The following is a 27,825-nucleotide window of genomic DNA, read 5'->3' on the forward strand; positions in this document are numbered from 1 at the left end:
ACAGTTATATGGACCCACAATGTCTTTTTTCCTAGGATTTAAAGCAAATAATAAACAAGGTTTGTTTAATAAACAGAGCAAAATTTTATTTTTAAACATGTCTTGTTAATAGCACATGTGCGTATGTTTTTTTAAAAATTTTCTTTTTCTTTTCTTTTTTTTTAGTAGAGATGGGGTTTCACCATGTTGGCCAGGCTGGTCTCAAACTCCTGACCTTAGGTGATCCACCCGCCTTGGCCTCCCAAAGTGCTGGGATTACAGGTGAGAGCCATCACGCCTAGCTGAGAAATTTCAATTTTATAAGTGATACTCTGTCAGGAAAAATATTGTATGGTTATGAGAAAGAGGGAAAGAAACTGTTAGGGCTTGAAATCTCTGAAGTTTTCTTTTTCTCCTTCATGATCTCACTACCTCTGAGGATTAACATATCAAAAGTAAACATTTGAATTAAAAGTTCACAGCAAATGCAAAATAGGATAGATTAATTTAGTGGTACTTTTTGGTGAAAATTATAAAGTACTAGGAGGGTGCAGCACACCAACATGGCACATGCATGCATATGTAACAAACCTGCATGTTGTAATTCTGGTAATTATGGTAGAAACTTAACTCTCTTTGTATTTCTAAAATTTGGAAGAGGTAAAATAGCTTCCCAATTCCATTTATTTATTCATTCATTCACTCATAAGTGTTTATTGAGCATCTGCCCATAATACAAGCAGTGCTATAGGAGCCAAGTGTATTTAATATCTCTTGAAAAAAAGACATTTATAGACATAAAAAGTTCTATTGCCCACATGTCTTCTTGCAAGTTATTAAACCCTTTTTGCTTCTCCTTCAGTTTACTAAGAGTAATTTCAATAAGTTTTTATTTGAAGAAAACAATCTGAATTCTATTCTATCCTTTACATGTTAATCACTGGTAAGTTACAAATAAGAATAAATAACTCATCCTGCCATTACCAGTCATATTTGCGACTCTGGATGCATGACAAAGGGATCACAAACAGGGAAGGGAAAAACAGATGGAGAATACACAAGTCTGGAGAGGAAAGAAGTTATATCAACCAGTACCCATCAGGAAATAACACAGGCGGGGATGTTTAGACCACCAACATCCTTGTCGTCGTCCGGTTACCTGTCTGGGTGAATGAACAATAAAATGTAAAAGAAATAGAGAAGTTTTTAAAACTGGTCATTCGTAATCTAAAATACATGACAATGATTTAGAAAAGCCTTTCAAAAGAAGATAAAAGAGGATAATTTAAAAGATGAAAATACCAGCCAGGTGTGGTGGTTCACACCTGTAATCCCAACACTTTGGGTGACCAAGGTGGGCAGATCACCTGAGGTCAGGCATTTGAGACCAGCCTGTCCAATATTCTGAAACCCTGTCTCTACTAAAAATGCAAAAATTAGCTGGGCGTGGTGGTATGCGCCTGTAATCTCAACTATTCAGGAGACTGAGGCAGGAGAATCGCTTGAACCCAGGAGGTGGAGGTTGCGTTGAGCCGAGATCGCACCACTGCACTCCAGCCTGGGCGACAGAGCAAGACTCTGTCTCAAAAATGAAAAAGATGAAAATACCAACCAAGAAGGGAACAGTGACATGATGAATAAAGAGTTTCGAGAGAAATAGACACAGTGGCTCTTTGTCACTTTGGTAAGAGAAAGTTTTCATGGAGTAGACATGATTTTAGAACTGCTTAATTGGCATGTTAGATTGCAAAACTTTTGGAAACATTATAGTGTAACAGAGGAAGCATGGGCTGTAGTTCAGACAAATGGGTTTCTAACCTGGCTATGATAGTTCCTAGATAAGTAATCTAACGTTTATTTCATCTATAGCAGTATGAATACTTACTTCATAGGGTTGTTACATAGAATAAATGAAACAATCCAAAGTTTTTAGCTAAATGTTGTGCATATCATAATCCTTTCATACATGCTGTGTATTCTATCTTTACATTTTTTTTTTAATCTTTTCTTTTGAAACAGGATCTAGCTATATTGCCCAGGCTGGTCTTGAACTCCTGGGCTCAAGTGACCCACCTTTCCCTCCCAAAGTGCTGGGATTACAGGTATGAGCCACCACACCTGGCTGTGTTTTGTATCCTCACAAGACTTTATCCCCAGATTTGAGACAAAGACTTGGAGCTAGAAGAGGAATTACTGGTTAAAAAGCTGTCATGAGTAGCTAGAGAAGAGGTAAGAAACTGGTTTTTCATTGAGGTGCACAAAAATTTTTAAAAAGACAATCCATATTTCTATGGTAGTTCAGTTCTCAAGTGCTTTTATTTTATTTGAATTATTTTTATTTGAAGTGCATTATTTTATTTGAAATTAATCATGACAACATGAGGCAGGTAACAAGGATAAAGTCAGGCCCATTGCAGAGGTGAGCAAAGTGAGGTTCAAGAAAGCTGTGGAACATGCTCATATCACTTAGTGAATGGCAGATGTGGGTGCCAAACCCTATTCTGACACCAACCCTCCCCCATCCTGACCTCCACTTCTGTGTTCTCTCTCCCCTCTATGCCTTGCCGAGAACTTCGGCTCAAAGGCACGGAACTAACAATGTTGAATGCTGCCCTCATTATTGTCCTGTCCCTCCACTGAAGACAATCACCATAGCAACCTGGAAAATGTAAACAAAGCAAAAATCTTTTAATTGACTTTGAGGCAAAAACTAACAGAATACATCATTAGACATCAGCTGAACTGGAATAAAATAATGCCCTGAAGAGAAGCCTATGTTTTTCAGTTTAAAGAGTTAATCTTTTTAAAAGTTTTAGTACTGGTGACTGATCATCTGTTTGACTTGATTTTCCTCCAAACTCTCAGTCATCAGCTGAAAGGAAGTGCTTGCTTTATCTGCAGGAAGCACATTGATCTGCTGAACTCATAACAACCAAGAGTAACAAGCTGTTGCTAAACCTGCTTACTTGTGTAGATAACTTAAAATACCTTCATAAAAGAACTTCGCTAATATTGTTTTGGTTTTTGTCCAAAACAAGCCATGAGTTATAAAATTCCAGTACTGAAACATTTAGTAATAATCTCCCATGTAGTTACTATCTTTAAGTTCGTATTTTTAATAAGAGCTTTAATAAAAGCAAACCAGTAATGAAACAGCTAGACGGGATCCAAGGCAAAAAATTTAAAAAGTAAATGCTGTATTGCCCGGCAACTGCTCAAATGCAGTCAGTGCTTTGCTGGCTGGCATTTTCCTGAAACTATATGTCATAAACTGATGGCCTCAGTAGGAATAACGTCTTGAAACTGACATGGCTAAAGCCCAAAGAGGATGGGAGAAAAGGAAGAGAGAAGTGATACAACACCGACACCCTCCCACCCTTATCCCTTCATTCCTAAAGGAAATGCCTGGGAAATCAACAGTTGCTGTTAAAACAAAGCCAAAAGCCAAGGCACAGTGAAAGAAAATTAAATTTTAAACATAATTAGTGACGATGTTCGCATGCTTCATTAAAATGGTCAATTTATATTTTAATAGCTTTTTTTCTGTAACTTAAAAATAAAAACTCTTTCTGTTCTATAAGACCTTGAGATGTGCCTCACTGGTGAGGCCAGTTTGCCTTCATTGTGTAAAAAGGTGGCTTGTGGGCTGGGCGCGGTGGCTTATGCCTGTAATCCCAGCACTTTGGGAGGCTGAGGCAGGCAGATTACGAGGTCTGGAGATGGAGACCATCCTGGCAAACATGGTGAAACCCTGTTTCTATTAAAAATATAAAATATTAGCTGGGCGTGGTGGCAAGCACCTGTAGTCCCAGCTATTCAGGAGGCTGAGGCAGGAGAATCACTTGAACCCAAGAAGTGGAGGTTGCAGTGAGCTGAGATCACACCACTGCACTCCAGCCTGGCGACAGAGTGAGACTCCATCTCAAAAAAAAAAAAAAAAAGGCAGCTTGTGGAGGAAGGGAAGGCACAGAAGAGAAACTGCCAGCAAGGACTCTTTTGGTAAGGCAGGTGTGATGTGAATTGGTAACTAAGAGCTCAGAATCTGGGCAAGCCCCAACCCAAGGCAAAGTGAACTATTTCCTGGAGTGAGTATACAAGCCTCACTTCTGATACATCTATGAAACATAAAAAAATGTAATTACAAGGATTTTGAACAGAAACTTTCAGGTCAGGGAGGGTGGGGAAGTGGACAGGAATATGTGCTCCTTAAAATGGCCAAAGTTGTCCAAAGTTGATTGGCATGTAATGAGAACCACAAAAAGTCAGTAATTCCTGGTTTGATGTTAACAGTTAATTCCCCAACATTTCACAGGTATGTGGCCAAGTGATAGGCACCTGTCCTACTAGGGTCACTAGTCCTCTCTGGACACAAGGCCAAGGGTGGAGCTCCTCAAATTCATAAGGACATGAAGCATGTGCAGATGAATTTTTCTGAGGGATTTGGTCAGATAGCATGTATTCTGAGGATGGAGACACAAACTGGAGTGATCATGAGATGAAATCAAAGAAGAAAATCAAGTAATATAAAGGCCAAGGAACATAAAATTTCCCTGACAAAAAAGAAGGAAGAAAGAAGAGAGTAAAAAGGAAGAAGAGGACAAAACATCGTGCCTCCAGGAGAGGAGAGAGTTGTCCCTGTATTGGGTTGAACACTGTCCCCTGAGACTTACACCTACCAGGAACCTGTGACTGTGGCCTTTTTGGAGGAAAGGGTCTTGGCAGATGTAATCAAGTTAAAATGAGGTCATACTGGATTGGGGTGGAACTGAAATCCAATATTCTTGGTACTCTTATGCGAAGAGGGAAATTTGGTCCCAGACACCAAGAAGGAAGAAGGTCATGTGTGGATAGAGGCAGAAATTGGAGTTATGCATCTACAAGGCTTAGAAAGCCAAAGACAGCCATCAATCAACAGAAGCTAGAAGAAGCAAGGAAGGGTCTTCCCTAGAGCCTTCAAAGGGATGACCCTGCCAACACCTTGACTTTGGAATTCTAGCCTCCAGAATAAAGAGAATAAATTTCTGTTGTCCCATGCCACCCAGTTTGTGGTACTTAGTTACATTAGCCCTAAGAAGCTAATATATCCTCATTCTTTTCCTGATAAATGAGGTGGCTAAACTCCCAGGTAGGTACAAAATGGTAACAACTATTTGTGTGGTATTCAAGGAGTGCACATTTGTAAACCTTCTGTATTCCATCTTGTAATTATTACTTCCTATTTGTCATCTTGAGGTTTAGAGGATGGTTGGTCAAGGATAAGATTTTCATGAAAATAGAAAAGGTCTACTGTTGAGAAAACTAGCAGCAAATACAGGGCCAGGTATCACATCAGGAAGAAATAGGTAAACCCAAGAATCAGGGAGTTAAGTCATAACGATTTTTAGCGTTGGAGAGTCAATAAAGGTTTAGAAAGTTTCATGTTCCATGGAGACTTCATCCTTGCCCCATATTTTGTGATAATCCATTTTATTCGACTAATTTCTATACAGCAGTGGATATAACGTAGAGTGCCAGGTTTCAATGGTAGAGACACAATAAAAAAGAGTGAAAGAATAAGTCATTGCATGAAGTCAGTGACTTCGAAAACAGATACAAGAAGCTTAGAAATCAATGCTGTTTACCACTATAAAATGACCTTTACATTCCTATTCAAGATGTCATATAAATATTCAAAGTTAAGACTGTCATACCCATCTGACTAAGATGGCCTAGATCTAAATACTCATGTGTTTCCCCTTAGTACATCATCAAAGAGAAAGAAATCCAAAAAAGCCATAATTTTAGAGTTTCTGTGTAATATAAATTTTAATTTCCTGTATACAAAAGGATACTATCTTTCATCTTAACCCAGAGAAGTTAGCCAATCTTGTCATCTTTCCACTTTGATTAACCTTATCAGTTTCCTTTTAAGCTACTAATTTCAATCAAATTAAAAAATGGTTTCCCAGTGGAAATCCCGTGCTTACAATTCTTCAGGAGAAATCAATCATTTGATCAATCTATTTTCCCTCTCCTCAGATATTTTTGAAATGATTGAAGACTTCTAAACAAAGTTTAGTATAAAAAGATACAAGGAAAGAAATGATACTAAGATAACTGTCCTAATCTCCCCTGAAATAAGTAGTCATGCCTAAGGCTACTGAAAGCTTCTTTATGAAATCCCTCAAACAAAGACAGAGAAAACATGTTTTCTGTAGGGAGTTTCCAAGTTCAACAGTCATACTTCTATTTAGAAATATTATTCAAAGCTGCATGCCTACAATTTCATTATTTTGGTACACAGGGCTCTTGCAGGGAAAAGCTCAAAGAGCCTCCAGGGACCTACATTGCAGGCCTCTCCCTGATTCCTTCCCTCACCTCCTCCAACCTCTAACCTTCCCTCTGTAGGGAGTGGACTCCACCCAGGGAAATGGACACATGTGGGCAGCACCACGTCCATAGCAGTGGTGTTCTGTGACCCTTTAAACTCTGCCCAAATCTGAGCCTCAAGGTTGTTTTCTGTGATTACAACATCCCTTGCTGCAGGCCCCTCACAAGGCAAATCCTGCATCCAGCCAGCCTGGGTCCTTAGCTTAGGGGAAACAAAACAACTAAATTATCCCAAGTCCTCACACGCTCCACCCCATTCCCATGGTCCACCCCAGCCCGGCCAAGCTGTTCTGGGGGCAGCTACCCTTTCACTCTTCACTTTAATATAACATCTCCCTCTTGTAAGTGAGTTTGTATAACTAAACCTTGGTAACTGACTAGATGATCTCCGTGGTTTCTTCCAGATTGGTGGATCCCATCAGCAACATATAGCAGCTCCAGAACAGCACTTCATAAATGGGTAATAAAGCAGAAATTGTGTTTAAGGATTGCAAATAACATCAGCTATTTTGAACTTGTCTTTTGCCAAGCAATGCACCCCTCCGCCCCAACCCACATATTATTGCTACTTGAACCTGAAGAAAGAATGAATGGTGTCATTTAGTGGGAAGCCTTTGAAACTGGATCATCATTTACTTGGGAAAGATTGCACATATCTCTTCAAAAACATTTATTATTACGGGAATTTATAAAATTACCTACTGTAAGTTCTGACCTTCTTTGCATTGCAATATCATTTGACCTTTTTTTGCAATGAAAAATTGTGGGGAAAAAATATTTGCTTTCAGGCACCGTCATGCTACTTATTGCAGGGCCTTTGAGTTTGACATCACACACTGAGTTTTGTGTTCTGATTCCATTGCTTAGTGGATTTGTAAGTTTGGACACGTTACTTAACTTGTCTCAGGTGCCTTCCTCAGTTTTCTCATCCATAATAAGGGAATGATAATGCTCATTTAAGAAAATTATTGGGATGAGACATGTGATTGTGTCCGGAATTGGTTCCTTCCGGTGGGTTCTTGGTCTCCCTGACTTCAAGAATGAAGCCGCGGACCTCATTGTGAGTGTTACAGTTCTTAAAGATGGTGTGTCTGGAGTTTGCTCCTTCAAATGTTCAGATGTGTCCAGAGTTTCTTCCTTCTGGTGGGTGCGTAGTCTTGCTAACTTCAGGTATGAAGCTGCAGACCTTCACAGTGAGTGTTACAGCTCTTAAAGGTGGCGCCTCCGGAGTTGTTCGTTCTTCCTGGTGGGTTTGTGGTCTCACTAACTTTAGGAGTGAAACGGCAGACCTTCACAGTGAGTGTTACAGCTCATAAAGGTGGAGCCTTCAGAGTTGTTCATTCCTCCCAGTGGGTTCAAGGTATCCCTGGCTTCAGGAATGAAGCTGGAGACCTTCGCAGTGAGTGTTACAGCTCATAAAGGTAGTGCAGGCCCAAAGAGTGAGCAGCAGCAAGATTTATTGTGAAGAGTGAAAGAACAAGACTTCCACCGCCTGGAAGGCAACCAGAGTGCATTGCTGCTGCCTCTCTGGAGGCCAGCTTTTATTCCCTTATTTGGCCCCGCCCACATCCTGCTGATTGGTCCATTTTACAGAGTGCTGGTTGGTCCACTTTACAGAGTGCTGATTGGTCTGTTTTACAGGGTGCCGATTGGTCTGTTGTACAGGGTGCCAACTGGTCTGTTTTTACACATTGCTGATTGGTGCGTTTACAAACCTTTAGCCACAGAGCACTGATTGGTGCATTTACAATCCTTCAAGCTAGACAGAAAAGTTGGACTCCAAGTCCCCACTGGACCCAGGAAGTCCAGCTGGCTTCACTTCTCAAGATCATATTTTTAAATTACATATGTTGAGTCACGTTTTAAAATGATAACATCAAAAACTGTAATAGTGAATGAGATGTCAATTAAACCGGTGCACTAAGCATTTAATCATATTTTCATTCACTCTTTATATGGCAAGATAGTTTATTTTTATCATAATTAATATCTTCAGACAAATTTAAGATTACATTTAGGTGGTAAAATCTATATTATCTATCCTGCATTCCTTCAATTTCATTATTTTGGTACACAGGGTCAAAATAGTCTATATTTGAGTAGCCTGTGAAACTAGCAGGAGAAAAAAATCAGGGACAAAGTATATTATTGTCATTACTGATCTACAGATTATCAAATTCTACTAACTCTTATAAGTGGTAGTTACCGTCCTCCACCAGATCTGTTCTGTTTGTGAGACAATGCTGCTGCCGCCTGGCACTGCTTCCTCTGTTCTTCTGAGTACACAGTGCATTCACACAAAACAAGTCCTTGGGTATGTAATGTTTGAGACAAATATGGCACATTTAAGTCAACGGTCAAAAAGAGAAACCTCTGGGGACAAAAATTCAGGTTCTATGCTGAACGTCACATTTGTTCTGAGTTGGCTTAGAACTCAAGTTTCTACACTTCATTTTTGGCTGCTATGATATTTGAAACTGAAAAAAAAAAGTGTGGTTTCAGTTTTTGTGTCATACGAAAAAGTGTGGAATCCCCTGCAAAGTACATGCATTCGTCTATTGGGGATATTGTTGCCAGGGAACCAGAACACAAACAGAAGTTTCGAGAAAGCCCTTTCTTTGGCCCAGATCTCAAGGACTGTTATTACAGATTGTGCAATCTATGATTTGGGAAGGTCATGGTGGTTTGAGGGTTTTTTTTTTTCTTTTTATAACTGTTTCAAAGAGTGGCAATAGAAATAGAAGTCCAACTTTTTCAAACACTGGCAACATGGGAACGGGGAGGCGAGACTCCTGAGAGGCCCTTGCTGGTGAAGAGACTCAGAGCCAACATGAGATGAAGGTCAACTGTGTGGATGTGTATTTACTGCTGTTGTCAAGGAGGCAGAAATGTCAGGAGTGAGCTTTTCCACTCATTCTGAAAGGTCTGCATATGCACAGCTTTAATGCTGCCTCTGATCATTGGGACCTTGCTGGAGAAGCTCTGAAGCCAAGGCCAAAAGAGTTGCAGGATTTTCGTAGTCATTATCCCAACTTTACAACGAGGAGTTATTTAGAAACAGATTTCTTAGAAATGAGCATCGTCCATTAAGAATTTCTTTGCAGAAAAGATATAAGTGAAAATTTGTCATAAATAAGAATCAGACTCAATATCATGATGCAGAAACCTGTGCTTTGGTTCCACACTAAGATGCAACTCATTTTCAGTCTCCATGCTTAAAAATATTTTAAGAGTATCACAAAGACAAAAGCCCAAAATAGCAAATAGGCTGAAAAAGCCATCATAAACAGGATGGGATATAGCATGTATAAATGTGAGAGAAAGAATAGTCAGCATTTAGGGAAATATCTCTTAACTTCAACAGAGCTAGTTGTTTTTAAAAGCTTCTCTTTTACTTAAATTTCTACCAAAACCAAGCAGGATTTCCTTATCTGACATCACATTCTTGAGGTTACTTTGGAGGTCGATGGATGGGTGCTTTACCGTTTCTCTCTGTGTGACATTATGTCTATCACAGCCTAGCAGGAAGCGACACTGTGAAAGCAATTCCATCACCTACGGAGAGAAGGTCTGCGCCTGAGATTAGAACCAGACAGTGTGATTCACAGTCCAGCCCTGTGAACCTGCCCTAGAATCTTTGCTGACCACAATTCATAAATCACTTTCATTGCCAACATCATACTTCCAGATTGTTGTGAATTTTTTCACCATGTGGCAGCAAGGACACACAATAATAAAAATTTTAAATTGAACATTTTTTGTTCAATAAAATCTTTTTGTTCAACAAAAGTTTTTTGTTCAATAACAAAAAAGAGTCCTAAAATCATTTTCAAACTGGAAAACTTAGGTAATCATGAGTCTGTATTTCAAAGTTATAACTTTGAAGAAATTATTAGGAAGAGAGAATGTGGCAATTGGTCTAATATTTTCTGTGCCAGGATTTATCACAGCACTGGCCACATAGCCCTTGAGTGTCTTTGCTGAGGATTCATCAGAATGTTACTCACCTTGGATCGTCAGTTGTCTTGTCTCTGCAGACCGCTATTGCCTGCTCTTAGTAGCCAGGACCCAGAATGGTCCCCTGGGGTTGCCTCTGTCACTGTGATTTATGATTTCTCCAGTTGTAATTTCCTCCCTTGACATTTCCCACTCCATTGTCTAAAACAACAGTGGTTCCCTTTCCCTTACTACATTAAGTTCACACTAGCCTGGCTGGCTTTGAGAATTCTAAAGAATCTAGCCCAGGAGGTCTACGAAGCCTCATATCCCAATGTCTTGATTACATCAGGCTTGTTTCTCTCTCTTTCTTTGCTCATGCTTATCCAGGCACCATGTGTCATTTCTTGTCCTGATCATTCTTCAAAGGCTCTAAAATCTCACAGAGTCCATGAAGATTTTCCCCAATGACTTCCAGCCTCCTTACTAGCCTTGCAATAGGCACCTCGCAGTTCAGCACTTCTGTTAGTTTTCTACACCTGCTTCCTAACTGATCATGCACAGCTTGAAGACAAAGACTAACGTGGTATTTCTTTCATATGCCTAAAAATACCTTGCACAGTCTTGGACATATATTTCATCATGCTCACAACTCCAGATTCACCAACATGTAGTTTAGTCCAAAGTCTCTTTCTCTGGCCCAAATCCTCACCTAATTTTTATACTGACACCAGCAATGGCTGAAAGGATACCTCCCCTGAACATCTCAAATTCAGCATGTTCAAATAGGAGCTCACAATTTTCCCTCAAACATGATCTTTATCTGGGATTTCCTATCTATGAATAATGGCACCAACATTCACCAAATCATATACCACAGGAAAACCGGAGCTATCCACAATTCCTTCTTCTGTCTCCCAGACTGACACACATTTACCCCACCCTCAGATCTGTCCATCCCACGTTCTAAATAGCTCTTTTTTTTTTTTTTTTTAAGCAGAATCTCACTCTATTGCCCAGGCTGGAGTGCAGTGGTGCCATCTTGGCTCACTTCAACTTCTGCCTCCCAGTTTCAAGCTATTCTCCTGCCTCAGCCTCCTGAGTAGCTAGGATTACAGGCACACACCACCACAGCTGGCTAATTTTTGTATTTTTAGTAGAGATGTGGTGGGCCAGAGCAGTCTCAAACTCCTGACCCCATGGTCCACCCGCCTTGGCCTCCCAAAGTGCTGGGATTACAGGTGTGAGCCACTGTGCCCAGCCCTAAACAGCTCTTTAATACACTGCCTCACCCACTACTCATTTCCTTTCTCCCTGCTCTGATTTAATAGCTCCCTAACTAGTCACCAAACTCTCAGTCTCTTCCTCTTCTTGGGCATCCCTCTACTTATCAGAACTCTTATTCTAAAGTGTACTTCTGTTTGCATCACTAAATTTCCCACTTAAAAATCCATCGGTGGTCTTTCCCTGATGGCAGAATAAAATCCAAATTCCTGCGATGTTTCTTATCAATTGGCTTCTGATAACCTGTCCTGCCTCAACTTCTATCACTCCCTTTCCCTAGTGTTTCTCACTTTTTTTTCATTATCAACCCCCTAAAGAGATTGTTCAGACATTTTTTTCCAAATTCTCAACCATGAAAATTTAATAACACAAGTAAATTACATATCCGTTATGTACTATATATCTTTATGCTTTATACATTAAAGAGTAAGAATTTCTTAATCCCCCTACCAAGAGCCAATTTTACCTCCTTGGAGCTGATACTGCCCCAATGGAGAATGCAGAGAATATGTGGTCTAGCTGAAGGACTTGCTCTTTGCAAAACTTTTGTGCCCTCATGCCTAGCTGCTTCTACTTAGAAATGCCTTCCTCTCCCAGATATTTGCCTGATCAATTCTTGCCCATTCTTTAAAACTCAGTTCAAATGTCAAAGTTGCCTGGAGGGCCCTTTGAACTTCCGCAGGCTGTCCTAGCTATTTTCTTCTGTGTTCCCATAGCGTCCTGGATTATGTATATATTTCTACACTTGGTTTACCTGCCTTGCCTACTCGATAATTAACTCCCCAAAGTCAAGAATGTGATCTCCTTCCTTTCTGGTATGGTCTGAATTGTATCTCTATTGAGATACAATTCATATGTTGAAGTTCTAACTCCCAGACCTCAGAATGTGACTGTCTTTGGAGATAGGGCCTTTAAAAAGAGGTGATTAAGTTAAAATGAAGCTGAATGGACTCTAATCCAATCTGACTGGTGTCCTTATAAGGAGCAAATTTGGACACAGAGAGCTACCAGGATGAACACACACAGAGAAAACACCATGTGAAGACACAGGGAAAAGGCATCGTCTGCAAGCCAAGGAGAGAGGCCTCAGGAGAAACCAATCCTGCTGACACCTTGACCTTGGACTTCCAGCCTCCAGGAGACAGCACACTTTTGCTGCTTACGCCCCCCCCAATCTGCGGCATTTTTGTTACGACACTCCAAGCAAATTAATACTCTCTATATTTAGACACCAAGCCCAAAATATGTGCTGGCTGGTTGGTTGAATGAATGAAAAACTTCTCAAAAAATATCTGCTGGTACAGGTTATGTGTAATTGACATGTAAATAATCATGTAATTAACATGATTCACAGTTGTAGCTGCCTGTCCATTACAGGCTGGGCCCAGCAGATCTTCTCCTAGAGCCCAGCTTACTTACCCTCACACCCTAAGGCATTCTCTCTCACACAAGACAAGTGGATAATGGAATTATGAAAGATAAAACCTTTGTCTTTAAAGGGTGAACCTCCCAGAAATCATACTACATGTACTCTAAGTCACAAAAGGAATAAAATTTTTGAATGAGAAGGAATTCCCCTGAAAGACCAGTGATAAACAAAGACTAATGAAAGACCATGCGAGAGAAAGAGACCTGGAGCGAAGATCTAACTTGAAGAGAAACACTGCTGACCTCATGGCGGCTTTCTGCCAGTGCTGTAAATATGTTTTTTAAAAGCCCTTTGGTACAGTGCCTCATGCCCGCAGGTAGTCAAGAAGGCACTGGCTTACATCCAAACCGAGCCAGTCATAAAAGATGTTGACACGGTTTTTAAAATGCTCTCTTCTAACTAATTTCTGAAACTTCTCAAGGCTTGAGAAATCTCATTAATAGCTAAAAGGAAGATAAAACGGACCCAGTCCCCATTTGAGAGGCTGATGTCATCTATCTTCCCAAAGAAAAGGCCACTATTTCCTTTGTGGAAATCCTGGGTGACATCACCTCCTGATCACATGCCCCTTAGCCCTGCCCCTGCAAGCTCCCAGCTGAAGGGTTCGCTCCCTTTGCAAATGTCACTCTCTCGCTCACAAAGCTCCTTGACCTTGTTTGTATGCTGGATTCCATCACTAAGTGAAAGAAGGCCTCTGGGAGCAACGACCAGAAGAGGTGAAGGGGTCTGTGCAGCTGGTTGGGAGGCCGCTTTTCACACAGCCTGCAGAAACTTCTGTATTCCCCACCCCTATCCCCCACCCCCTCCCCCCGCAACCCAGACGGAGGCCTCCAAGGCCGAATTCAGCCTCTGGACAATGCTGTCAAGGCTGAATACCATGAACCGATTAGAGACACGGCAACTGTGGCCATTTCTTTATTTCCAGGGTGGGGCCGTCTTTGAGGACCCCCATAAAAGGCCCTGCAATGTTACTTCGTCTCACGTCTACATGGCCAGGTTCAGAAAGAGCCCACAGATAAAGCCTGGTTGTAGATCTGTTTTCTTAAAGCCAATAGAAGGTTTGTGTCGCTCACGAAGAAGCATATATTGTAAACGCGTTCATGTATGAACTGGGGAAATGAGTGAGGCGCATAGGAACTTTTCCTCAGAAGCAGGGCTCAGGAAATGATGTCGCTGCCGAGTTTGAACTCTCTGCTTGGTGTTTGGAGATCGTACTGCACAGTTTAGAAAAGAGTCCAGTGGGGACAGTGGGGCGGGGGGAAGGGATTGCAAGGTGATAGGATTCTGAGGAAAAGAGGCTAGGAGTTTAAAGCCACTTGACCTGGCCAGGGCAGGAAGAGCAACTTCAGGGCCAGCTTTGGTGGGCTGTCCTGAGCCCTCCACCTGATTCTGAGAACATCCCTTGCGGGGCTGGGCAGGGAGAAGCCTTTCTAATTCTTTTCCTTCTGTTATGTTACACACACTCACACAAATGCATTTAAGAATATTATGACCAGCTCAGTGGCTCATGCCTGTAATCCCAGCATTTTGAGAGGCCGAGGCGGGCAAATTGCTTAGCCCAGGAGTTTGAGACCAGCCTGGAAAACAGAGAAACCCTATCTCTACAAAAAATACAAAAGTTAACTGGGTGTAGTGGTGCACCCCTGTAGTCCCAGCTACTCAAGAGGATGAGGTGGGAGGATCACCTTATCAAAAGGCTGAGGCTGCAGTGAGCTGAGATCACACCACTGCACTCTAGCCTGGGAAATAGAATGACACCTTGTCTCAAAAAAAATAATAATTACAATTACACTTGAGCATTGAGAGTAATTTTTATATTTATTTAGCTCCATAGCTGCAGAGTCCCTGCTCGTGTGTGTGTGTGTCTCTTGAGCATTGAGAGTAATTTTTACATTTATTTAGCCCCATGGCTGTAGAGTCCCTGCCCATGTGTGTGTGTGTGTGTGTGTGTGTCTGGTGTGTGTGTGTGTGGTGTGTGTGTGTGTGGTGTGTGTCTCTTGAGCATTGAGAGTAATTTTTACATTTATTTAGCCCCATGGTTGCAGAGTCCCTGCCCATGTACGTCTGTGTGTGTGTGTGGTGTGTGGTGTGTGTGTGTGTGTGTGTGTGTCTCTTGAGCATTGAGAGTAATTTTTACATTTATTTAGCCCCATGGCTGTAGAGTCCCGGCCTGTGTGTGTGTGTGTGTGTGTGTCTGGTGTGTGTGTGTGTGTGGTGTGTGTGTGTGTGTGGTGTGTGTGTCTCTTGAGCATTGAGAGTAATTTTTACATTTATTTAGCCCCGTGGCTGTAGAGTCCCTGCCCGTGTATGTCTGTGTGTGTGTGTGGTGTGTGTTGGTGTGTGTGTGTGGTGTGTGTGGTGTGTGTGTGTGGTGTGTGTGTCTCGAGCACTGAGAGTAATTTTTACATTTATTTAGCCCCACGGCTGTAGAGTCCCTCCCTGTGTGTGTGTGTGTGTGTGTGTGTGTGTGTGTGTGGTGTGTCTGTCTCTTGAGCATTGAGAGTAATTTTTTTTTTTTTTTTTTTTTTTTTTTGAGACGGAGTCTCGCTCTGTCGCCCAGGCTAGAGTGCAGTGGCGCAATCTCGGCTCACTGCAAGCTCCGCCTCCCGGGTTCACGCCATTCTCCTGCCTCAGCCTCTCCGAGTAGCTGGGACTACAGGCGCCTGCCACCGCGCCCGGCTAATTTTTTGTATTTTTAGTAGAGACGGGGTTTCACCGTGGTCTCGATCTCCTGACCTCGTGATCCGCCCGCCTCGGCCTCCCAAAGTGCTGGGATTACAAGCGTGAGCCACCGCGCCCGGCTGAGAGTAATTTTTACATTTATTTAGCCCCATGGCTGTAGAGTCCCTCCGTGTGTGTGTGTGTGTGTGTGTGTGTGTGGTGTGTCTGTCTCTTGAGCATTGAGAGTAATTTTTACATTTATTTAGCCCCATGGCTGTAGAGTCCCTCCGTGTGTGTGTGTGTGTGTGTGTGTGTGTGTGTGTGTGTGTGTGTGTGGTGTGTCTGTCTCTTGAGCATTGAGAGTAATTTTTACATTTATTTAGCCCCATGGCTACAGAGTCCCTGCCCGTGTGTGTGGTGTGTGTGGTGTGTGTGTGTGTGTCTTGAGCATTGAGAGTAATTTTTAAATTTTTTTTGGCCCCATGGCTGCAGAATCCTTCCGTGTGTGTGTGTGTGTGTGTGTGTGTGCTTAGCCACATTATGTGCTTAGCTCTGCAGCCACCTTGGCAGCGCTGTTCCTCTTCGACTCAGTTCCAGCCTCTTGACTTCTCAGGTCCCTCGGGCTCTCCCTGCTCCCTCCTATCACCGGGTCTTTCTTCTACTTGGAATCCTTTTCCTTCTCCTGCTTGCCTAGTTAACTCCTGCTTATTTTTTAGGTTTTGGTTCAGAGGTCTCATTTGCATGGAGATCATCCCTGACCTCCTGCTGGGCCCAAGTCAGATGCCCTGTGTGTGCCCGCTTGGCACTACTCACGGTTTTGATTTTCTATTTATTTGTGTTTTTGCATGATGTCTGCTTCTCCCACCTAGCCTAGCTCTGTGAGAGTAGAAACCAGGCCTGCTGGTCTGAGTCACTCTGTGTCCCCTGTTTCAGCACAGTACCTGGCACAAAAGACATCCTTAGTGTCTGTGGAATGAACAAATGCGTGAATGATACATCATGATTTACGTCTTCCATTTACTTCCAAAGGATCAAAAATGGCGGGACCTCGCCCATGGAAGAGCTCGCTCTCTCTGTGGGCTCCCCTTCTCAGGGTTATCTCAAACTAAAGACCTACTTCAGATGCAGAGTATTAAACTCTGTGTACCTGTGGCATTGCACACCTACAGAATATGATAGTCAATTTTGCACAGATCTAAATGACTAACAATTCCTTTCCAGAAGGTTCTTCCCAAGTATAATTTACATATTGTGAGCAGCACAAAGTTAAAAAACAATTTTATATTTCAGTTCTGGTCCCAGCTGGCAACATTTTGTTGCATAACTCTGGCTCTGAGTTTCCAGCAACTGGGAGAAAGTTTTGAAATAGTAAACAGGAAAGGAGAATAGACAGAGGGTGCCTTTGACTCTCCCAAAGGAAGACAGATTCCAAGTAGAACTGGTAGAAAAAAATGTTCCCAACATAAAACTCAGAGCTTTCACCAGAAGATTCAGCATGTTGGCTGGCAGAGCCCATTGATACAGTAATCTGGGCACAGCCTGCAATGACCATTCAATCAAGCTCCTTAGATGGCCTTGGGTTAGTAAGGCTAGAACAGCCTGGAGGGGAGACAAGTAGCCACTTAGGAGAAAGTAATCAGCAAAATCACTGCCCCCCCAAACTCTCCATCCTGACTGTATGGATGAATCACTTAAGGAGCATTTAGAAATTAGCAATAGTCAGGGCCCCACTGCAGACCAATTGAATCCTATCTCTGGAGATTGGAACCCAGGCATGGGCACTTTTTAAAACTCCCAGGCACTTCCAATGGTGCATCTAGGGCTGAGAACACTCTCCAGGGCCCTGAGCCCAGGCTTCCTTCCTGGTTAGCATTTCTTACCTTCTACACTGGCTTACCTTCTGTCCCTGGGGGAAAGTTCTCTCTGCTTTAGATCTTGCTATTATCCTACTGTCATTAAAACAAAACAGTACAATGTGCCCTTTCAACATCTCAGAAGGATTCTCCAGTCCCTAGGGATACTGTCTTTCTACCATCTCATTTCTCTAGTCTCAACACTTGCTCTCACCTTGTTGCTCAGAGTGGTCCACAGAGCAGCACCAGCAGCATTACCTGGGAGCTCGTTAGAAATGCAGATTCATGGGCCTTGCCCCAGACCCCATCCTCTATCCAACAAGATCCCCAGGGTTCATGTGCATAGGAGCATCTGGGAAGCACGTATGCTCTGGAGAATGCCCCAGCCCTTGAAAATCTGGGCCATTTCCCAGGATTCTCCTGTCCTTTCTGTCTCTTTTCACACTGTCTCAAGTTAGAATCATGTGTTTCAGAATCATGGAATACTACAGATGATCTGTATTATAGAGATGAATCAATCCAATCCCTGCATTTAATGGATCAATGAGTTGACTTAGGTTGAATCTACCCACTTGGGCCAGGTGCAGTGGCTCACACCTGTAATCCCAGCACTTTGGGAGGCCAAGGCAGGAGGATTGCTTGAGCTCAGAAGTTCAAGATCAGACTGGGCAACACAGCAAGACCTCAACTCTACTAAAAATAAAAAAAAATGCCAGGTGCGGTGGTACACACCTGTAGTCTCAGCTACTCAAGAGGCTGAGGTGAGAGAATCACTTAAGCCTCAGAGCTCAAGGCTCCAGTGAGCTATGATCAGATCACTGCACTCCAGTTTGGATGACACAGCGAGATCCTATCTCAATAAATAAATAAATAAATAAATAAATAAATATCTACTCACTTGATGAAGAGGAAGGTCCAGAACTTCTACAAGCTTAATTATCATAACTCATTTACTTTGGGAATTCATAATGTACATTTCAAGCTGCAAGTAGCTCTGTGGATGACCACTGACTATTTTTAAATACTGAAAGCCCCACACATATTTTAACAGACATACACTCAGAGCCCAGTTTATAATCTCAGAATGCCTAGCACTCCTAAGTGTATAATAGGGCTATTCAGTTATATGTAGCTCTGATATTCATATAATGAGTGCACCAGAACATGAACAACGTTAAGAGTCAACCACTGCACACATTCATGTGTGCTCAGCTAGAGCTCAGCCCTGATTTTGACAGCAGGGCCACAGCTTAGAGGTCTATGCTTGATTCCTGGTATAATCTTGGAACTCTACTTCTCTTTCCAGTTGACTGAAATACACCAATGAGCTCTAGCATCATGGTTGAGAACTATTGCTATAAGACCCACAAGGACTACATGTTCCAAGGCTAGATCACTCTAAGACAGTAGTGGGTCCAGAATTTATTCCTTCCGGTGGGTTCTTGGTCTCGTTGACTTCAAGAATGAAGCCACGGACCCTCACAGTGAGTGTTACAGTTCTTAAAGATGGTGTGTCCGGAGTTTGTTCAGATGTTCAAATGTGTCTGCAGTTTCTTCCTTCCAGTGGGTTCGTGGTCTCGTTGACTTTAGGAGTGAAGCTGCAGACCTTCACAGTGAGTTTTATGGCTCTTAAAGGTAGCACGGAGTTGTTTTTTCCTCCCAGTGGGTTCATGGTCTTGCTGACTTCAGGAATGAAGCCGCAGACCTTCGCAGTGAGTGTTATAGCTCATAAAGGTAGTGTGAACCCAAAGAGTGAGCACCAGCAAGATTCATTGTGAAGAATGAAAGAACAAAGCTTCCGCAGTGTGGAAGGGGACCCGAGCAGGTTGCCGCTGCTGGCTAGGGTGGCCAGCTTTTATTCCCTTATTTGGCCCTCCCCACATCCTGCTGATTGGTCCATTTTACAGAGCACTGATTGGTACATTTTACAGAGCGCTGATTGGTCCATTTTTACAGAGTGCTGATCAGTGCGTTTTCTAACCTTTAGTTAGACACAGAGCGCTGATTGGTGTGTTTTTACAGAGTGCTGATTGGTGCATTTACAAACCTTTAGCTAGACACAGAGTGCTGATTGGTGCATTTACAAACCTTTAGTTAGACAGAAAAGTTCTCCAAGTTCCCACCCGACCCGGGAGCTCAGCTGGCTTCACTTCTCAATCCCCCCTCTAAATAGGACACATCAACTGCTGCTAGGAATTGGGTGATGACCACTCTAGCTACTTCCTGCTGGATAGGGGCAAAGAAGGGGCCCTGCAGTTGTAGTGTCCTCCAGAGGGGAACTCTTTAGGCCAGTGAAAGGGCCAGTGGGTCGGTCCAGGGGTCCTTGATAGAAGTTGTTAGTTGAGCTCATTTGGGGTTCCATTTGTAAGACCATCTGTAGCTTGATGGCCTTGATTCTAGAGGAAACAAATTTGACAAGGAGGTTAAAAATACAGGGCCCAAAGGCAAGTAATAGCAAGATGGCTGCCATGGGACCTAGAAAGGGGAGAAGCCATGTTGCCCAACTCCAGATGTTGGTATAAGAGTTTGAAAGGCGTTGTCTGATATCAGAAGCCTTTTCCTGTAAATGCTGGGTGGCATCTCATACTATCCCTGACTAGTTAGTGTAAAAGCAACACTTTTTCCCGAAGAAGGTGCAAAATCCTCCTTTCTCAGCAGTGAGGAGGGCCTAGGCCTCAGCAGTTTTGGAGAGCCACGGCTGCCAAAGAATCTATTTGGGATTGTAGTTACTCTCCCTACTGGATAGATTTTGTTATTTCTTGCAAACTGTCTGAGAAATGCTTTGAGAGTGTGTGGTAGTAGGATAATGCATGTTACACTGTTAACTTTTAGCAAACTCTACTTTAGTAGAAAACCTTGTAAGTTTGGGATTTTAATTTTTCTTTGCTATTAATAAAACCTCATTCCATCCATATTAACTTAGAATTGATATAGATGGCTCCTTCCTGATTCTGTAAGTACTTTAAGATTTGGCTGAGTGAAAACAACTTGCACATTTGAGCAGACCAATTATTAGGCAATTTTCCTAACTCTGCTTCTATAAGAGTTTCCTGAATACTCATCATGTCTTTTTCCTTAATCGCCTGGGAGGAACCATCTATCTCCTGTCCTGAAGGGAGTTCCTCCTATGTCTGGTGGGACCTTTGTATGATAATTAAGATTTAGATCCCCAGTTAGGAAACCTGCTGGGTTAAGGATTTTTGATAGGAAGGCTATGGGTTGTCAGTGGCCTCAGTACTTTTGGGCTACGCCCTTGTTTACATTGACAACAAGGTGGTATTGGAGTGTTATAGGGTTACAGAGAAGACCTTCAATTATCAATTATAGGTTTTAAATTTACCCTGGCTTTTAAAGGAATAGGGTACACTGTTTTTTCTTTACTACTTCTATCTCTTTCTCTCTCTTTGACTCCTTTGTCTCTTCCTCTCTTTCCTTCTCTGACTTTGTCTTTCTCTTCCTCTCTCTGTCTCTCTCTGACTTTCTGTCTCTTTGTCTCTTCCTCTCTATCTCCTTCTTTTGACTTCTTATCTTTCTCTTTCTCTGTCTCCCTGTCTCTTCCTCTCTCTCTCTCTCTTTGACTTCCTATCTCTCTGTCTCTTCCTCTCTGTCTCCTTCTCTTTCTTTGTTTCTCTGACTTTCTCTCTGACTCCGTCTTTGTCTCTCTCTTCCTCTCTCTGTCTCTCTCTCTCTCTGACTTTCTGTCTCTTTCTCTCTTTCCTTTCTGCTGGTCTTTCCCTGCCTCTGCCAGCCACTTATGCTGCTGTTCTCCCCTCTCCTTCCCCTTTTTGATGGCTTTGGCAGTGTAAGACTGCCACCTCCTTGGGTTTTGGCACTGAGTGCAATAACTCCATGATTTCCTTGTGGTATTTAACGGGGGTTCCCCCAGAGGTTAGGAACTCCCTTTCTTTCCATATTGCAGCATGGGCATGTAGGATTAGATAAGCATACTTGCCATCTGTATACACATTTATTCTTTTTCCCTTTCCCAGTTCTAAGGCTCGAGTAAGTGCCACTATTTCTGCTAACTGGGCGCTGGTCCCTGGGGGAAGAGGCTTACTTCAGTACGGTTACATCACTAACTATGGCACAACCTGCCCTTCGTACCTTATTTTCCACAAATGAACCTTCATCAGTATATAGGTTAAGGTCAGGATTAGCTAAGGGGACTTCTAAGAGATCATCTCAGGCGGCATAAGTCTGGACTATAATTTGTTGGCAGTCATGCTCAATTGGTTCCTCATCCTCTGGGAGAAAAGTAGCAGGGTTGAGGGCCATGCATGTACATATCTGAAGCACCGGTCCCTCAAGGAGTAGCACCTGGTATCTAAGTAGGCTGTTGTCTGATAGCCATAAACTTCCTTTGGCACCTAGTATGCCATTTACATCATGAGTAGTCCAGACAGTGAGATCCTTTCCTTGTGTTATTTTGATAGCCTCTGACACTAAGACAGCCACCGCCACAACTACCCACAAACAGTGAGGCCAGCCTTTTGCTACTATATCAATTTTCTTACTTAGGTATGCCATTGGTTGTGGGGTCGTCCCATGAGTCTAAGGACCCCAAGAGCTATTCCTGCTGTCTCTGTGATGTATAAAGAAAAGATTTGTCCTGTGGGAAGGCTTAAAGCTGGAGTTTGTACTAGGGCCTGCTTTAAGGTTTTGAAGGTTGTTTCTGCCCCTGGTTCCCATTCTACTAGATGAGTATTTGCCCTCCAGGTCTCCTTGATTAGAGTATAGTGGGGCCTGGCTATCTCCCTGTATCTGGAGATCCACAGTCGGCAAAAGCCGGTGATTCCAAGGAACCCCCGCAACTGTTTTAACGTCTTAGGGCGAGGATAAGCCAGTGTAGGCTGTTTTCGTTCCTTGCTGAGGGCTCTGGTCCCTCTGGCTAAGATTAGGCCTAGATATTTGACCTGCTGTAGGAAAAGCTGGGCCTACAACCTAGGTGCCTTGTACCCTTGATTAGCTAGAAATGTCAAGAGATCTAGAGTAGCCTGCTGGGATGAGGCTTCCAAAGTGGTAGCCAAAAGTATATCATCCACATATTGAAGGACAAGAGTGCCTGGACTTGAGAAGTTGCCTAGATCTTGGGCCAGTGCCTGACCAAACAGATGAGGGCTATCCCTAAACACTTGGGGCACAACTGTCCATGTAAGTTGGGATGTGTGGTCTGTGGGATCCTCAAAGGCAAAAAGAAACTGGGAGTCAGAGTGCAGGGGAATACAGAAGAAGGCATCCTTGAGGTCCAGAACAGCAAACCAATCTGCCTTCCTTGGCATTTGAGAGAGCAGGATACAGGGGTTGGGTACAACTGGACATAGAGGAACCACCACCTCATTGATTAGTCCAAGATCCTGCACTAGTCTCCAATGACCATTCAATTTTTGTACTCCTAGAATTAGGGTGTTGCAGGGACTGCTGCATTTCCTTACTAAGCCTTGGGCTTTTAAATGTTTAACAATATCCTATAATCCTTTATGAGCTTCAGGACTTAAGGGATATTGCCTTTGATAAGGAAAAGTGGTGGGGTCTTTCAGCCTGATTTGGACTGGGTGGGCATTTTTTGCCCTTCCAAACTGTCCTTCCAATGCCCAGTCTTCAGGGTTGATTCCCTCCTCAAGTAGGGTACAACAAATGGGTAACTTGTTCCCCATATTTATGTAGATAATAGCTCCAGCTTTGGCTAATATATCCCTCCCAATAAGGGTATGGGACTTTCACGCATAACAAGAAGGCATGTGAAAAGAGCAAAGTCTCTCAATTACAACTGAGGAGGTAGGAGAAATACCTGGTTACAGGCTGTCCCAGGATTCCTTGGATGGTAATGGACCTTGAGGACAGTCGTCCAGGACAAGAGATTAACACTGAGAAGGCCATGCCAGTGTCCAGGAGGAAGTCAATTTCCTGGCCCTCAATGGTTAAATGTACCCAGGGCTCAATGAGGGTGATAACATGAGCTGGCACTTGCCCTGGGCACCCTCAGTCCTGTTGTTGGATCATCTGGTTGGGGGCTTCTGGCCCAGAGAACCATTGCACTCTGGAGCAGTGTGCCTTCCAGTGATTGCCTCAGCATAGTGGACATGGACAAGGGGGTGGCTTGTTTCTCATTGGGCAGTCTTTTTTAAAGTGTCCTTGTAAACCACACTGATATCAAGCCCTCCCAGGTGATTGGCCTGCTCCATTTTTTGTCCTTTCTGAACCACCAAGGTTTGTTTGTCTGAGGGCCATGACTAAGGCTGTGGCCTTTCTCTGATCTCGCTTTTCCTTTTGGGTCTGTTCCTCTTGGTCCCTATTATAGAACACTGAGGTTACCAGGTTTAATAATGCTTCTAGATTTTGTTCAGGGCCCAGGGCTCACTTTTGGAGCTTTCTCCTGATATCTGTGGCTGATTGAGTAATAAACTTATCTTTTAGGATCAATTGACCCTCGAGTGAGTTGGGTGACAGGGGAGTATATTTTCTTAAGTCCTCCCATAGCTGCTTGAGGAAGGCAGGAAGATTTTCTTCCTTTCCCTGAGTTATGATGGACATCATTGAATAATTCATGGGCTTTTTCATAATTCTCCTTAGTCCTTCTAGAACACAGGTCATTGGATGTTTATGACTCCAGTCCCCATAATCTGAGTCGAGGTCCCAGTGGGGATCCATACTGAGGAAGGCTTTTTGACCGGTAGGGAATTTGTCCCTTTCTTCGGCTGTCATTCTATCATTTACTTCACTAAGATACCAGGTATCTCCAAACTCTTGGGCTGCAGCTAAAGCTGCATTCTTTTCATTAAAGGCCAGGGTTTGATCTAACAATAGCATGACATCTCTTCAAGTGAGATCAAAGGCTTGCCCTAGACCCTGTAGGACATCTGTGTACCTATCAGGATCATCTGAAAACTTCCCCAGGTCTGCCTTGATCTGCTTTAAATCAGAGAGGGAGAAGGGGACATGTACCTGGGTTGGGCCAAATTCCCCTCCCCCTACAGCTTGAAGGTGACATAACCAATATCCTGGGGGTTTTTGTGGTCCCTTGGAGATTTCTTTGCTTATTTCCTTCTGGGGGGGGGGAGATTAGAAAAGGCTTATCATTAATAGGAAGGGGAGCTATAGGGAGGCTAGGATATGAGGGTAAGCTGAAAGGTCCTCCTGTGGGATGTAAATTGCAAGCTTTGCATAGTTGTGTATTCACCTTCAATGAAAAGAAAGCTTGGACATAAGGTATTTCACTCCATTTGCCTTCCCTCTTACAGAAAATGCCAAGCTGCAGGATAGTATTGTAATTTATACTTCCCTCAGGTGGCCATTTTTCCCCATCAGAGAGAGAATATTGGGGCCAGGCCATAGTGCAGAAAAAAATGAGCCACCTCTTTTTCAGGGTTTGCGGGTCAAATTGGTCCCAATGGCTTAGGATGCATTTCAAGGGTGAGCCTGTTGATGCCTGAGTGTTTCCCATCTGAAAGACAAAACTGCCCACGGTTTTGCTTTGTTTTGTTTCTCCTCCTGCCCAAGAACCCACAACAGTCCCCGGACCCTCCTGATCAGAATAGTTGCGCTCACCGACGCAGCAGCAGAAACACTAGTTTTCCTCCTAGACCACAAGGAGGACTGAGGAAGGTCAGATTTAGTGGCCCTTACTGATGCATTATCAAAAACCTGCACCCTTGCCTGTCCTCCTAGACCACAAGGAGGACTGCGAAAAATCGGATTTAGTGGCCCTTACTGACACATTCTCAAAAACCTGTTCGAGTCCGAAGCATTCTCTTGTTAGTACTGGGACCTTACCTGCATCCTATAAAGATGTTATGCCCCAAAAATGAAGTAGAGGGACATACCCTGAGGGAGGGAAGGGATCTCCAGAGTTGGAAGAGTGGTGCCTTTTGTCTTCACTTATATGAATAGGAAGGATACAATTTCTGAAGCTACCCATATCCTAGCTTTTGTTAGGCCTGCTTGTCTGAGGAGGGATCCTAAAATTCCAGATAGTACCCCCATGACAGGGCTTTGGGGAAAAATTATGTCTTTCTGATTGGTTAGCCCAGGTGCCTAAAGAAGGTAACAGAGTCCTGGAGTTTATACTAGAAATCATTCCTACAGGAGAAACTAGAAAAGCACCAGAGACAGGGAGTGGTTTTTAGAAGCGAGACTAGCCTTGGAGAAGAGAGGCGAGAGGAAATTTGTCTGACAGGCATTAGGACCCAGGAGGCAAGGGTCAGGATAGATGGGATAGATGGGCAAGTCTTGCTTGGGCAACATGACTTTGAGAGTTCCACTCATGGCTGCAGGGTCAACCAACTTGTTGTTGGGACCCTGGAGCTGAATGGCTTTCCTCTCTGTCAATCCTCGGCTCAGCCCAGAAGTACAGGAAAAGCGGAAGCTGGTTCCAGGCCAACCAACGCTCCCAACTCCGAGGAGTTGGGGGTTGTTAGAGAGCCCTTTCCCAGAAAGCCTGACACCCGTGTCTTTAGTCCGGCGGCCATGCTAGTCACTTTTAACTGGCCGACAGGTGCCCGGTATTTAGCCCCCAAATTCTAAGGAAAAATAGGACAGAATAGCAAGCGAAAGGGGTCCGATGGTACTCACCGCTTGGTGATTGTCCCATCTGGGTCACCAAGACGTGTCCAGAATTTATTCTTTCCAGTGGGTTCTTGGTCTTGCTGACTTCAAGAATGAAGCTGTGGATCCTTGTGGTGAGTGTTACAGTTCTTAAAGATGGTGTGTCCGGATTTTGTTTGTTCAGATGTTCAGATGGGTCCGCAGTTTCTTCCTTCTGGTGGGTTCATGGTCTTGCTGACTTCAGGAATGAAGCTGCAGACCATCGCAGTGAGTGCTACAGCTCATTAAGGTGGTGTGGACCCAAAGAGTGAGCAGCAGCAAGATTTATTGTGAAGAGTGAAAGAACAAAGCTTCCAAAGCATGGAAGGGGACCTGAGCGGGTTGCCACTGCTGGCTAGCGTGGCCAGCTTTTATTCCCTTATTTGGCCCTGCCCACGTCCTGCTGATTGGTCCATTTTACAGAGCACTGATTGGTCCATTTTACAGAGCGCTGATTGGTACATTTTACAGAACACTGATTGGTCCGTTTTTACAGAATGCTGATTGGTACATTTACAAACCTTTAGCTAGACACAGAGCGCTGATTGGTGGGTTTTTACAGAGTGCTGATTGGTGCGTTTACAAACCTTTAGCTAGACACAGAGTGCTGATTGGTACATTTACAAACCTTTAGCTAGACAGAAAAGTTCTCCAAGTCCCCACCTGACCCAGAAGCTCAGCTGGCTTCACCTCTCAGTAGTTTCCAAACTTTAATCACCAGGGAGACCAGTTAAGACACAGATTATTGGGCTCCACTTCAGAGTTTGTGATTCTGTAGGCCTGGCATGGGGCCCAAGAATTTGAATTTCTAACAAGTTCCAGGTAATGCTGATGCTGTTCTCTAGGGACCATATTTTGGGAACCACTGCTCTGGGGCTCTCCACTTGCAGATTGGCCCACCTGAGATTTGCAGACATTTCAGATCGCTTGTTAAAGAAGACCTTTCATCTTCAGAGGAATGATGATCCTTACTTGCTTCCTGAACCACCAATTCGTAGGTGGGATCCAGATGTGCCCCTTCCTGTTTGACAAGTACAACACATGCCCCTGGCTTTGTGCATCACAGCTCAAATTCTCCTCCTCTCAGGCCAACCCTACCCCTTCCTTTTCCTCATCCCTGTCTGACTTTCATTCTTTCTAGTCTATCCCTATCCTTTCTCTGCTTAACATCAAGGTGAGCCTTAAGTCTCATTCTATTCCATTGCACCTGAGATACTCCCACCCCACCTTGCAGTTAGCTTGCTATACCCAGGTTCAATTCTTCATCCCTGCAAACTTCGTTCTGCTTCTTTCTTTATCTAAGGCAATTTATTACTACACCTACAATTAACCAAATTCTTTCCACTTTGATGTCACTTCCTCTCTTAATCCTAACAGACTTAACTCTCCAAGTTCGGTCAGTGTCTAAGTATATTTCTCAAACCCTTGCATGAGATTACTACCTAGGTTCCATTATTTGTTCATGGTATTGTTTCTAAGTTTGGAACTGAAAAAGAAAAAATTCTTGGTCAAATAGCAACAGGAAATACAACTGAGATCAGCACCCGGCTTACCGTAAACAAACCACTGCATCTGAAATCCTTTCTCATGGTGGCCAACCCCATCTGTAAGGAGCAGCACTTGAAGCTTGGAGCTTGTAGTACTCCCTGGAGGGGGCAGGTCTACTCCACAGTAGCGTCCCATCCACCGTGGTCCATCATAGAGCTGAAATCGAAGAGAAACTTTCCCATGTAA

General features: G+C 43.3%; 1 protein-coding gene across 1 annotated transcript in view; it reads right to left on the reverse strand.

Moving 5' to 3' along the window:
* The window catches only part of CUBN (cubilin), a 305,495-nt gene that overhangs the window by 167,950 nt on the left and 109,720 nt on the right, over nucleotides 1–27,825 (reverse strand). The window contains exon 28 of the mRNA XM_055296673.2: nucleotides 27,645–27,795. Coding sequence (XP_055152648.2) covers nucleotides 27,645–27,795 — 151 coding nt within the window. The remainder of the gene's footprint in view (nucleotides 1–27,644; nucleotides 27,796–27,825) is intronic.

The sequence above is a fragment of the Symphalangus syndactylus genome, chromosome 10, assembly GCF_028878055.3.
Source record: "Symphalangus syndactylus isolate Jambi chromosome 10, NHGRI_mSymSyn1-v2.1_pri, whole genome shotgun sequence".
Lineage (NCBI taxonomy): Eukaryota > Metazoa > Chordata > Mammalia > Primates > Hylobatidae > Symphalangus > Symphalangus syndactylus.